General features: G+C 41.6%; 1 protein-coding gene and 2 non-coding genes across 3 annotated transcripts; all 3 read left to right on the top strand.

The window, feature by feature from the left end:
* Positions 1-1161: 1161 nt before the first annotated feature.
* On the top strand, positions 1162-1233 carry LOC137730389 (small nucleolar RNA Z102/R77). Its single transcript, XR_011068149.1, has one exon. It is a non-coding gene; the product is annotated as a small nucleolar RNA Z102/R77 (small nucleolar RNA).
* Positions 1234-1316: 83 nt separating this feature from the next.
* LOC137730388 (small nucleolar RNA Z102/R77) lies at positions 1317-1405 on the top strand. Its single transcript, XR_011068148.1, has one exon. It is a non-coding gene; the product is annotated as a small nucleolar RNA Z102/R77 (small nucleolar RNA).
* Positions 1406-13445: 12040 nt separating this feature from the next.
* LOC137728398 (uncharacterized) lies at positions 13446-14075 on the top strand. Its single transcript, XM_068467196.1, has one exon. It carries the CDS (start codon positions 13446-13448, stop codon positions 14073-14075), a length of 630 nt encoding a protein of 209 aa, XP_068323297.1.
* Positions 14076-14655: the final 580 nt, after the last annotated feature.

Below are 14655 nucleotides of genomic sequence, written 5' to 3'. Positions count from 1 at the left end.
TAAGCATCACAAATAGGTAATTTTAACATCTCTAATTAAAAAAAAAAAAAAATTAAACTTCTCTCCCCACTCCCACGGTCTCTATCTCTTTCTTCCTCTCTCTTTCAATTAAAATAAAAAAATAAAAAATAGACACACTTTGTGTGGGCATATGTGTATGCATAAAAAAACCAACTTACACAAACAAAAATAGAACTTTTTGTGTGTATTTTTTGATATTTTTTATTTATTTATTTGTTTATTTTATCTTGTATTTGATCGTAATTATGCAATAGGATAAAAAAAAATTCATATTTAAAACTTAAGTTGAGTATAGAATAAGGTTATATAGTTGAAATAAAATTTCCCCATATTTTTCTACAGTTCTTGCATTTGAGTTCCACCACCGCCACTTCATCCTCAGCCTTCGGCCTTCAACGACTCATCATAACCTACGAAGTCAATACTACAATTATCACGTCACTTAGTATTACGGTCTAGTGACGTTCCTCTTCAATTGTATATGAGAGGTCTTAGATTTGATTCTTGTCAAAGGTGAATTTGAACCAAATTATTACTAACCCATTGTGAGGCTTAGCCTACTCTCTTCTTGTAGATAATATCGTTTGTTTAAAAAAGAAAAAAAAAAAAAAAAAAAAAAAAAACTAAAATTACCACAAAATCTAAAAGAATTTCAACAAAACCCTATGGTGACAAAAAGAAGAAATCAAAGGCTAACCCACCTCACAAAATTAAAATCTGGAAAGAGCAAAAGCCCATACGGCACGATGAGAAAGAGCACGAGTCGTTTCAGTTTTTTACGGGTAAACGAATGCAGGTTGAGCTGGATTGAGAAAACGGGTCAAGCCCATATAGAGACTCGAGACTTTTCTGCCAGATGCTGCCCTAAAGGCCCAAGCTTTCATGATAAATACCCAATCATTAGGGCTTCTGTTGCATCACAATTTCACATTCTGGGATAGCAGTGGCGGGAGCCGCTCTGCTGCTGCAAACTGAAAAGCCCTAGTCTCTCTTCCTGCTTAAAACCTAGATATCTTCTTTTTTTGTAGTTTTCTTTTTTCTCCTGGTGCTGGTGAAAAACCCTAATCTTTGTTTCTGCTTAGAACCCTAGAAATCTGTTTTTGTGTGTAGTTTTTTATTTGAAATTGTGTGTGGGGGCAGAGTTGAGATGAGGAATAGGTTCGTATCCCTATTGGTTTGAACGCCTTGATGATGGCGAAACTATGTACAACTACAAAACCCTAAATTTTCTATTTGATTTGTTCATCTTTTTTGTGGGTTTTTTTTTTCTTTCGAACTTCAGTTTGAGGAATCGAGAATGAGGTGATGATTTGAACTTTGTGTTCCCTATTGGTTTGATTTGCCGCAATGATGGCATCTATGTATTGGCTGTATCTGATCATTCTCACTCCTTCCAACTCCTCTAAGAAATTAGATACCCAAATAAAACTAAATCAATTATTTAATGAGAAATTATTATGAATTTTTTTATTTAAAAATAAAGTGCAACATAAAAAATAAAAAAATGATTGGATACAACTAATTCTTATTTTTTTTTAATAAAAATGGAAACCGTTTTTCTTGAAGGCTCTGTAATTTGATTAATTCAATTGATTGTGGATGGGACCAGGATGGAGTTGAATTGAATTAAGATAAGGGTTTTATGATCTTATGAGATGTGACTCAAGAATAATATGGCCCAACATCTTTACTTAATTTATCAAAAGTTGGTTGTCTTTTATAATTATAGTTTGCGTCTAAATCGTATGCCAATGTGAATCATTTGGTTGTTGTGGGGCTAATTGCAAGTGGGGTTTAAGAACATGTGTTATGGGTCCTTTTCATTGGTAGGCGTGAAATCTGAGGCTGCCGAGCGGTCATGGATATGTTAGGAATTTTCATATTCTAACCGTTCATCGTATATTATACAATCAGTTTTTGTCATATCTTATTTGTGTTTAATTTTAAATAAATATTATTTGTGTTTAATTTTAAATAAAAAAATCAAATGATTTATGACCGTACAATGCATAATAAATGGCTAAAAATTTGGATCATGATGGGATTCAAATCCGTTATCTTGGCATTGATTTGGCTAAGAGTATCAACATTTGGTAGAAAAGTTTACAATCCGAGGGATGAAAAGTGGATAAAAGAAAGGAGGGAGATATAACAAAAGAACGTACTAGGAAAGTCATACAAACTGAAAACAGAAAACACTAACAATTTTCGATTCAATAGTTTTTGTTCATTGTTTCCTAGAGGAAATTGTAGCAATGGTCCCTCAACTTTAATCTAATTGGAGTAATGGTCTCTCAACTAAAAATTCATAACCATTGGTACTTTAACTCATCAAAACATGCATTTATAGTCCATTTTGTCGACTTCGTTAGAACTTCTATCCAAATGAGTCACGTGCTATGCACGTGAGGCTAAATCATGGGGCAAATAAGTCAAAATGAGTCATCTTGAAAGGACCCTTGCTAGCAATGGTCGCTCAACTTCGATGAGTTAAGAGACCAATGATCATGGATTTTTAGTTGAGAGACCATTACTCCAATTGAGTTAAAGTTTAGAGACTATTACTACAATTTTCTCTTATTCCTTATTTCTGTCCCTCATTGTTTAAATCAAAACCAAAGATTTACACATTGCACAATTCAAATCAAAACCAAACAAGTTCTCAGAATCCAAACATGCTAATAATTTTCCCACAACTGAATAAGATCATGTCTCCATACGAGTGAGAAATCTGAAGAAACCATTGTCTGTAAATCAAAATCTTCAAGTGCAATGTGCAATTTCTAGCATTGTTGCATTCATAATTTTCAAATCATGAAAAACATATACAAAACTTCGCATATCACCCTCAAATCCGATAGCATGCAACAAATACAACAATGTGATATACATGCTTTTGCACACATAAAAACAAAATTCATAAAACAAGCGTTACTGAACAAAACCCATAAAACAAAATCAACAACAAAGAAAACAATACAAACACATGATACTCCAGATGATCATATATGACAATTGGAGCAAATTACGATTAAAAAATGGGTTATTTAAGAGTGATAAAATTACATAAATGCCTTGGGAACATAGGGCATTGACAACAAAGTCAATGACATGCTTACAACGGACCATGACGATAATCGAAGCTCCATGTTTGCCCAACTGAACTAAAATCTCGTGCTCGATTCCTAATGCTCCTCCCGTCAACAAAGCCACCTTTCCCTTCAGTGTCTCCTCCTTGAATGGCGACTTCATTGCTCTCTCTCTCTCTCTCTCCTTTGTTTGTCTCTCTTTGTTGATCGAAGTTGCTAACTTTTCTGGGAGGGGAAAGACAGTAAAGCCTAATTGGGATTTCTAGGAGGGGAAAGACGACAAACTAGAGAAGGGTGAAGCGAGGAAGAAGAAGGATAAGGTAGGGGCGAAAGGGATCAAAGATGGTCTTAGCAATCTACTCGATTTCGAGGGCCTCACTAAGACTGACTAGGAATGCGTTTAGTTGAGGCGAGTCCCTCCTAGTTTCAGTAAAGTTAGTCTATATAGGTAACAAACACGGAACTACAATAATGTTTAGTCCGTTATAGTCTAGTGAAAGCTAGTACGCCAAACAAACACATCTTTAATCTCTTCCTACCCCCAATATCAAAATATTTTTTTATGAAATTTCAAGTTTACCCTTATATATGTAAAGAGAGAAAGCAAAAAGTGTGAAATTTTCAAAATACCTGGAATGCCCCTCTATTTATTAATGTTTAAATAAGGCAATTTAACTAACAAGAAAAAATTGTTAAAGTACAAAATAAAACTACCTTACTTACAGAAGGGAGTATTTACTGACATATCTATTTTTATTTTATTCAAAATATAAAAGAGAAAATAATTATGTATGTCGCAAGAGGCTAATATACAATAAAATGAAAGAATATAACAACTAAGTTAATTTCAATCCAGTCTCACACCACACCCACCCTCTTTCTAGTGGCTATACCTAGGGTTGGAAAAAAATATTGATATCCCGAATTAAACCGAAAACATCCATAAACCGAACCGAAACTTCCCAAACCAAAAATCCCGAACTGTTCAATACTTGAAATCGAACCAACCCCGATAAGTTTGGTATGGGATTCGGGATCTCATATGCCTTCATTTGATAATACCGAACTAAACTGAACCAAAACAAAACATATTTTACAAAATATACTTAATTTTAATTGCGTTAAGAATTATATAGATAGTTAGATTTGGTTGAGATTTAATCTCAACCGTTCATTCATTACCCTGACTTTCTTGACCTCGCTTGAGTCACCTCACTCTATACAGTCTCACTATGTACCTTTCTCTCTTATCTTGACTTGTCTGCTCTGCCAACCCAAAATCGAGCTTTGCTTTATAGCACACTCCAATAGCTTCCTTCACTATCCCCTGTCCTAAGGCGTGCTCCACCCCCGTTAAGTGCCTCGGCTCCTTTGCCAGCCGTTGCACCCACAACAGCACCTACTCTCTTTCCACAATTGCCTCAATTGCTGCCCCATTCCATCTTTGTAGATTTCTGGCCTTCATGTTTGATTAATTTCCGCATACCCTTTACTTTTTTTAGTTTTGTTTGTATAAATTTTAGGGGTGTGATATCCACACACCTCTTATTAATTTATGTCCTTAGATCTTCTTCAATTCATTCGATCAACGGTTGAAAGTCAAAAGGGTGTGTGAGAAGTAAAAAAATGTGTGTCAATAGCACATCCCAGATTTTATTGTTTTTTGTGTTTTCATGCTTTTAATTTTGTATTATGCTCAAATGGGAATTGTTTGTATAGGTTGTATATCTTCATTTCTGAAGTTTATTTAATTTACACAAACCGTACAAAAATTTCAAAAAAAATTTGAGAATTCCGTAATTCAAGAATACCAAAATTTCGGTTCAATTTTAATTTTCGGAATCCCATCCCAAAAAGGATTGGTTTGGGATTTGAGTTATGCTTTCCGATTTGGAATCCCGATCGGAACCACCCCAAGCTGCACCAACCCTCAACTCTCTCTCTCCTCTCATCCTTCGTTACCTCTCTCACATATCCTCCTTAATGTCTCTCTTCAACTTAGATCACGACAAAAGAAGTGAAAATATTTTCTAATTCGTTGCTTACGCAGAGTCGCAAGCAAGAGGGTGGGATGGGTTTAACTTTATGTGTTTTTTTTTTCTTTTTTTTTTTTCCTTTTAATTTTATGAGGGGTAAAATGGATAGTTTCTTCCTTGTACTGCTGCTGTTAAAAAGAATTGAATATTGACTCTCATCACAAGCACAGAAAGTCTAAATAAAAAATTGAGAGGTGTGTTTCTTTACTTTGCCGTCCAAACAGTGAGTTGTTTTCATTAATCGTCACCAAACAATGAGTTAAACTAAATTTGTCGTCACTAAACAATAAATTATTTTCTGTTTGCCGTCTCCAAACAAAGTTTATAGCTAAATGGAAACCAACAGAGTCGAGTTGTCCATTGGGCAAGACCCCAAATGGCAAGAATCCAAGCAGTTGCGGCAAATGCGGTGCATCCAAGTCAGGATTAATTAACCCTAATACAAAAACGTAGGTTGAGAATAATATAATCAAACTAATGTATGTGTTCTATATAATATTTGCGGAGTGACAATATTTTAAAATCTAGGGGTGTCAATTCGGGTTAGCAATTGTGTCCATTTCGAATCGATTCGTGTCGAGATTAGTCAATATAAACGTAATTGTGTAATTAATTATGTTAATTAAAAGCTTAAAACTAGGTCGAGGATGCTAAAAAATATCATTTAAATGACTTATCATTCTAGAAGAAAGAACGTTGAAAACCTAAGTCCCATTTTCCCTTCCATTCCTCATATTTCGTCACACTAATTCCAATTATTTATTAATATTATTTGTGTTAATTAGCACGTCACGTAAGATTCGTGTCAAGCAATTCTTCGGTAGAAAGGATGTTGAAAACCTAACCAGTCTCGTTTTTCCTTCCTCTAATATGACTAATATCACGTTATAATAATTGTCTCTAGTCTCTACTACTCCAGCCTCATTAAACAAAAAAAACTTGGATGTTGTTGATCATCATTGACTAAATGCCAACTCAACATAGTTTGTTAAGAGTGCCAACTCATCACAAATCCGGATTCCCGTTGGATCCTCTTTGTAAGGATCCCGATGATCCGTGAATCATATCCGTTCATCGTACTTCGTGCAGTCAGAAATTATTTTAAATATTTTTATTTAAAATTAAACACAAACAGTACTTGACAAAAACGGACCTCATAATGTATGATGAACGGACATGATTCACGGATCCCTTTGGTGAGGATCCTGGGGATCCAAAGAAGATCTTATTGGACTCATCACAATTTGTTGTAATATGGTGCTACAACTGTTTAGACAATTAGGATAATTATTTAGCTTGTAAGGAAAGGCACTGCAGCTATATAAGCTGCTGCACTTTGTAATAATTTTGTTAAGTTTTCATACATTCAATACAAAATTACATTTCCCCAATTTCTCTCTCCTTCCTCCGTAGCTTTCTTGTTCCTTAAGCTTTCTGCAATAGTTAAAGACTTCGCTCTCTATATCATTAACACAGTATCATCGCCAAGGATTGATCTTTGGTGATATCCACACACCCCTTATTACAACTACACTCCTTGACCCTATATGAATATAGTGAATGAGCTCGATCTTCAATTTAAAATATTTACACTAGTGGATACCATAAAATCTTATGTTATACTTAATGAAAGTATGAATAAACTCTTAAGTGTTAGTGAATCTATTGTTTTGATGGGATACGCATTCCATGATACTAGTTTCAACGATCCAACCGTCAAATATGTTTGTATGTACTTCAAGATCGCATACATAAAAAATTGCAAAAAACAAACTGTTTGGGCCTAAAATAATATTGTTGGGCCGAGCAGCAGGATGTGCTCGGCCCAAGGTTATGTCAAATACTATGGGCCGAATGATAAATCCCGGGTCAGTTGGCAGGGTCGGACAAGTCCTATCCTAAGTAGTCCGGATAAATAGGAAAGGTCGAGGAAGTCCTGGTGCGACTAGGATTCCCGACCGGCAAAGAATAAAGCCTCGAAAAGAAGGAAAATTCAGAATCCCAGTGGGAGTAGGTTTGTTCGAGTTAGAGTTGAAACGGGACAAGGACTCCCAATCCAGATCAGGATGCAAATCGGTCTCAAGGAATGGGGTGCTATAAATACAAGAAATCATGCAACAGAAAAGGCCCCTTAAAATCAGCATACAATCGCCCTGCGCAAAACCTCTCAAATACCTTGAGATTTTTCCTTTTCTTTTTCTACCGACACACCTTCAGTTTGGATAAACAGCACTGCTGCCGCAGAATCAGCCGATCGAGAAGCACCTTCAGTTTGGATAAACAGCATTGCGTCGAGGCTGACCGGTTACCTATCTAAGTCTCGACCAAGAAGGGTTTTCAAACCCTTGTTGGTAGAGGTCACCTTGCTAGCCTTCTCGGCATAGTCAGGTGTTACGAATTGCATTGCTCGGCGTGCTGGATGCTGAGTGATTTTATGATTGGATACTCGCAAGTAAGTTTCAGGGTTCGGCATTCCAACGGCCGAACTATGTTTACCATCAAGACATACATCGCATTTGAGTACCTGTGCCCATATAGTTTGGTCTCGATTCGGCGTGCTTATACTCTTACGAATATAATCACAGTGACCGAATCGGGCTCCGACGATTTGTGAACTCCGCAGAATTAGTAGCCTTGTCTTCAGGCTATAAAACCCAGAGACCGAGAGTGTTCCTTCCTCGGTCGTAATCGCAAGAAAGAGAAGTCAACGACGCGCTCAACGCGACATCAACAAATTTTACTCCTCGGCCAAGCTCGGCCGACGAGTTGGCATGCCCCGCATTGAACCGAATGACGTAGTTAGCTTGTTAGTTACTCGGCCTACGCGCCACGTAGGTTTTGTAATTTTTAGAGTCAACATTTTGGCACGCCCTGTGGGACATTTGTGCTAAACCTTCGGAGTTCATGACTGTTGAAACACGGTCTGTAAAGAAGAAAAAAACCATGGGAAAGTCAACAGCTGACTTACCAGTGCAAGGCCTTGGGCAGGATTTGCACCCTGCAAAAAATCCAATCATTGTTGCGTCGCCCGAGGCCACAAGTGTGACACGCCGAGAAAATGAAATCTATCTCGGCGGACAACCTCACAACTCAGCGGTCCCGAATCAAACGGTGGGCATATTTGTGGAAGGGATAGTGGAAGATTGCGACGACGATGGTGGGGAAGGTTCCGATCCACCAACGGCGGACTTGATGAACAGTATCGACAGGTCGAGCAGTCGATTGGTCAAAAGATGAATGATTTACTAGAAGCAATACGAAGTAACAACGATACACAGACCAGGATGCTTGAACTGTTGGTTAGTAAAGCCTTCGAAGATGGCCAGGTCGGCCAACCTCGGCAGCTTTCTACGAATGTTCCAATACAAGTCGAGAGAGGGTCCGCCTGGCCGCAACCAATCACCTTAGAAAAAAGAGGTGGATCGAGAAATAAATCCAAGGGACCAAGCCAGGGAGAAGAAGCCGCTTCCGTAAACATGACCGAAGTCTAGAGAATGATTGACTCGGCCTTAAAGAAGGGGTCGAAGTTTCCAAAATTCATCCATCCTTACCCGGCTTATGTAGAAAGGTTTGAATACCCACGAGGTTTTAAGATCCCTGATTTCAGTCTCTTCGCCGGGGAATCGTCTTTATCCTCATTAGAACATGTGGCTCGTTTCACAGCGCAGTGTGGAGACGTCAATAGCGACTTCTATAAATTATGGCTGTTTAACTTTTCACTGACAGGCTCAGCTTTCGCCTGGTACATTAATCTCCCGCCCAACTCCGTGCAGAGTTGGGAAGAGTTAGTCGAGAAGTTCCATGAACAATTCTATCGGCCAGGGATGGAGATGTCCGTATCATCGTTGGCCAAGATGGCTCAAGCATCCGACGAATCTCCAATGGAATACCTAACGAGGTTTAAGTCGGCCAGGAATTGGTGTCGAGTACCACTCCCTGAAGTAGAATTCGTCAGGATCGCCCTCAATGGATTGGACGTGGAATACAAAAAGAAGTTTCTGAGGGCAAATATTCAAGATATGTACGAACTTACTCAACACGTTGAACAGTATGATTATCTGCTCCGAGAAGAAAAGATATCGAACTCACCATCCCGGGGGACGTTGTATAAGAATCCCACGGTTAGCTATGCATTGGCCGAAAGTGAGGATCCTCAGTATGCTAGTGTAGATGCGGCCGAGATAGTAATAGATAAACCCTACGTCTGCAAGGCTTTGGCTCAAGTGAGTTCCAAAGACACCAAAACCCGTTCGGGCGCCGTGGAAATGAGTAAGTCATCGAAAGTATACACTTTCGATATCACCAAAGCTGATGCAATTTTCGATCAATTATTGGCAGCAAAAATCATCAAGCTTCGGCCGGGACATACTATCCTTAAGGCCGATGAATTAAAGGGAAAGATATACTGCAAATATCATAATTCTAATAAGCATGCAACCAATAATTGTGTTGTATTCCGGGACACAATTCAAAGTTGGATCGAGAAAGGAAAGTTGAAATTTTCGGAAAAGCAGATGGCGGTCGACGTCAATCCCTTCCCTTCAACAACAATTGGTATGGTGGATGTTTATCTTCCTAAAAACAAAGGGAAGGCCGAATACGTCCCGGTGCAGCATATCCGTAGACGGAATGGTCAAACAAGACTAAAGCTTGATTTATTTTCAAATGCACCACCTACGGAACAATCGGGGCCACCCACCGATGAGCCTATGACGGGGTCGAGTTCCGACGAAACTCATGAATCAAAGGTTTTATGTGACCATTGTAAAACACCAGTTGAACCTGGGAAGAAGACATCTTCAACACCCCCCATGACCCCTACAACATCACCGAAGGGACTTGGTAAAGGTCCACGACGCCAAGTGTTTGATAGACTCGACCCACAAGTACGGCCGAAAGACCAGGCCCCGGTCAGGCAGCGTCTTGACTTTGACATACCTTTTTATAATGATGATTATTACTCGCGCAATACCAACAGTTCGGGCTCACCAGCCGATCGCAAAACTTTCAAACCACCCAGGACATCGGATCAACACTGATACAGTTACAATTCTCCGACTGGCTTATATACGGCGCTGTCTAAATCTCAAAAACGTCGCCGCCAACGGATAGATTGCATGGCTCGACGACGAGAAGCGCAGGCCAGCCCTGCCCACCAGTGGCAACCAAAAAAGGTCGTGGAAAACATTAGTGAACGGCCAACCCCGACTATCATGACCGAGTTAGTCGAAGGAAGGAAAGTAGCGGCTCCTGGCTTCGAAACCACTATTGAAGAGTCTGAGAAACATATCAAGCTTCTTCTCCGGCCTGGGGAGACGAGAGCTCGTCTCGAGCACTTAAAACAAGAGGCCGAAAGGAAACTTTCTCCGTTACCACCGCGTGAGCCGTTTATCAAAATACGACGTAACTTACACCCTCCATTCCTCGGTGAATCCCTAGAGTACATGCGAGAGTTTCATAATAAATATTCCGCCAATGACTTGTACGGACTACCCAAGGCGTGTTAGGAAGCCCTCGACCTAGCTCTAACTTGCCCTGATGCCGAACAAATTATTCAGAAAACTTCCGACCCAGCGATCAAAGCTAGGTTCCAACATAAACGGGAGGCTCGGGTCCTTGGTTTTGAGGTCGATCCTTACACAGATATTGACGCTGCCGAATTACCTTTTTCACTCGAAGACCTTCAGCATTTGCGCTATCATTTCGAAGTTTTCTCGGCTGTATCTCTCTTCGGCCTCACGGCCGACGAGGAAAAACGGATAACACTATTGGATACATATCTAGACACGAGGAATGCCCGTATCGCCTATGAAGAATGAGCTCGTGTAATGAAGGACCAACATAAATCTTCGGCAGTAAACATAGTCGAGGAAAATAGCCAAAACAGACTCGACTTGGTCAACACGCCCCAGATGCTGGTTCATACCGAGGCACTCAAAAGTTCGATCGAGGATGTTCCGCCAACTGCTACTATGGTTAGTTCTGCGGAAGACGACGACCACGATCCGATAGGTCCCTCGGTCCTCGAACATATGGAGATCAGTATGGTCCACGTCCTACCAACTGAATTCCAACCAAGTACCCACCAGTCAAATTTCTTGGACGGGGACGTGGTTGCCGAGGAAGCAACACAAGTAGATTTTGTCGCAAACGACGACGACAGGGAAGCCCAAAACGGGGACAACCTTAAGGCGGCTTTGGCCGAACTACTTCCCCGTTCCCCCTCGGTTAATCTCCAACACCTGAAGCCGTTGTACGTCACGGCTCACATCGAAGGATTTCCCATTTCTAAAGTGTTTGTCGACTGTGGAGCCACAGTCAACATTATGCCGATGTCCGACATGAAGGCTTTACGCCGTTCTGATAATGAACTCATTCCGTCAGGTATCACTATGAGTAGCTTCGTTGGTGACAAGTCTCAGACCAAAGGAGTGCTCCCGTTGGAAGTTAGCATTGCCGGTCGTCAACACATGACGGCATTCTTTATAATTGATTCCAAAACCGACTATAACGCATTACTTGACCGCAACTGGATCCACCAAACCAGTTGCATTCCGTCATCACTATACCAAGTCCTCATCTTTTGGGATGGCAACTCGGTCGTAGTCCACCCAGCCGATAACCAACCATTTGAAACCAACATGATTCAGGCTCGCTATTACGATGATCACGTCGGCTACATCACCCTCTAAGGCCTTAACGAGGATGGGCGGTCGACGAGAATTTCGGTACAGAAAGTGATTGAGGTCGGCGCTGAGACTGTCCAACAGGATTCGGCGAGACTTGGCTTGGCAGATTTAGTCACCAATGCCGATGATTGATAACACCAAGCAAGAACGGCGTCAGGCCGCGGTTTCATCTACAATGGAACGTCTGCTAGTCCATTGGTACGCCATTACCAAGCAACCAAATTCCGGCATCAATTTAATCGAATTTTTGGCCGAAGCGGATAACGGCCCCGTTCTTTCTTTCGATAAAGTTCAGGCCGCACCGGCCAAACTCGAAGACCATCGGCCCCAGGTCAATGACCCATTAGAAGAAGTTAATGTAGGCACGGCCGATGATCCTCGAACATTGTTTATCAGCGCGTTACTCCCACCGTCCATGAAGGTCGAACTCCGTAAGTTACTCCAGGAATTTAAAGATTGCTTCGCGTGGAGCTACCATGAAATGCCAGGCCTCGATCGAAACCTGGTAGAGCATGAGCTACGCATCAAGGACGGGTGTAAGCCTTTTCGACAACTTCCTCGCCGATTTTCGACCGAGGTACAACTCAGCATTAAAGAAGAATTAGTTCGGCTTCTAAAAGCTGGGTTTATTAGGACTGCTCGGTACGTCGAATGGTTGGCCAATATCGTCCTAGTGTTGAAGAAAAACAGTACCCTTCGCATTTGCATCGATTTCCGTAATCTAAATCTGGTTACTCCCAAGGACGAATATACAATGCCAATCTCAGATTTGCTAATTGATGCCGCAGCTAATCATGAACTGCTATCTTTTATGGACGGCCATACGGGTTACAACCAGATTTTCATCGCCGAAGCCGACATCCACAAGATGGCTTTCCGTTGCCCTGGGGCACTTGGTACTTACGAATGGGTAGTCATGCCATTCGGCCTCAAGAATGCCAGCACCACATACCAACGAGCCATGAATATGATATTCCACGACTTAATCGGTACAATCGTCGAAGTTTATATCGATGATGTGGTGGTAAAGTCTAAACGCCGTCAAACGCACCTGGATGATCTGCGGCAAGAATAATCTCAAAATGAACCCGGTTAAGTGTGTTTTCGGTGTTTCGGCCGGTAATTTCCTAGGATTTTTGGTGCACCATCGCGGCATCGAAGTCGACAAAAATAAAGCCCGCGCCATCATTAGCGCCCCACCTCCGACAACAAAGAAACAGCTCCAGTCGTTACTCGGGCAAATAAACTTCCTCCGCCGCTTCATCGTTAATTCAGCCGGTAAGATGAAGGCATTCTCTACGCTCCTTAAACTTAAGGATACCGACAAATTTGAATGGCGCGAAGAGCATCAAACTGCATTTACGCAAATCAAGGTGGCCCTTTCCACCCCACCCGTGCTAGTTCCACCTTGTCGCAACAAACCCCTTAAATTATAGATTTCGGCAGTCGCTGAATCCATTGGTTGTCTCCTCGCGCAAGATAACAATGTAGGGCGCGAACAAGCTATCTTTTATCTTAGCCGAAATCTGAATTCACCAGAGCTCAATTATTCACCTGTCGAAAAACTTTGCTTAGCTTTGTTTTTTGCCGCATCCAAGCTTCGGCATTACATGCTCCCATCAGTTACGCAGGTCATCGCCCAAACAGACGTAATTCGTTACATGCTCACTCGGCCCATTGGCAAAGGCCGAATCGGGAAATGGACACTCACCTTATCCGAGTTCAGCCTTCAGTATGTACCCCAAAAGGCCGTCAAGGGGCAAGCTCTCGCCGACTTCTTGGCCCAACACCCTTCCCTTTATGGTTTTGAGGGCGGCGACGTCGACATCGGTTTAGTCACCACACGCGATAACCATTGGACTATGCATTTTGATGGTTCCAGTACTTTGACCTCGGCTGGTGTCGGTATTGCAATTCAGTCGCCTGACCACTGCCGATGGTATTTTTCTCTTAAGTTGGATTTCAACTGCACAAATAATCAGGCCGAATATGAAGCCCTCATTATCGGCCTCCACGTTTTACACGATCTACTGGTCTCCCGCGTTCTCGTCCTCGGTGATTCCGAACTTGTGATTAACCAACTGAACGGCATGTTTCGTTGCATGAGTTGTACTTTAGCGTCCTATCACATGGTCGCCACCTACCTGGCTGAGTCGTTCGAACGGATCACATTTGAACATATTTCACGTATCCACAACACAGACGCCGACGAACTCGCCCAGATCGCCTCCGGAGCATAACTTACGGGGGGCAAGCTAGGCCGAATTGCAGCCATAAGTCTGCGCTCGTACCCAGCCTTGATCAATCGGTAAACTCTCCAGCGCGCACACGTAATACGCACAAGGGTAATGTCACTCCCATTCCTACTAGAACGAGGAGACCCCGTAGAAGTATGTGTCATCGAGGTAGAACCAGATGATTGGAGAAAGACGATGTTACGGTACCTCGATAACCCCACTAGGAAACACGACCGGAGAATGAAGGTCCTCGCCACGAATTACGTGTCGTACCAAAATGAATTATACCGCAAGGGTAAGGACGGGTTACTACTATTGTGCCTCGGCCCACACGAGGCTGCCCAAGCAATGGCCGAGGTACATGAAGGAATTTGTGGGACACACCAATCTGGACGAAAGATGCGCTGGTTGCTTCGACGACACGGTTATTTTTGCCCAGTATATTAAAGGATTGCATCGAATATGCACGAAGATGCGTACCATGCCAAGTTCATGGACCCGTGCAGAGAGCCCCGGCTGAATTACTCCACTCGGTTACTAAACCATGGCCGTTCAGGGGATGGGCAATGGACGTAATTGGCAA

The sequence above is a fragment of the Pyrus communis genome, chromosome 3, assembly GCF_963583255.1.
Source record: "Pyrus communis chromosome 3, drPyrComm1.1, whole genome shotgun sequence".
Lineage (NCBI taxonomy): Eukaryota > Viridiplantae > Streptophyta > Magnoliopsida > Rosales > Rosaceae > Pyrus > Pyrus communis.
Note: the sequence above shows the minus strand (reverse complement) of the source record. Positions and strands in the feature narration are given on the sequence as shown.

Excerpts from the sequence above, each read along its gene's own strand:
- LOC137728398 (XM_068467196.1), top strand. The coding sequence starts at position 13,446 with ATGCTCCCATCAGTTACGCAGGTCATCGCCCAAACAGACGTAATTCGT.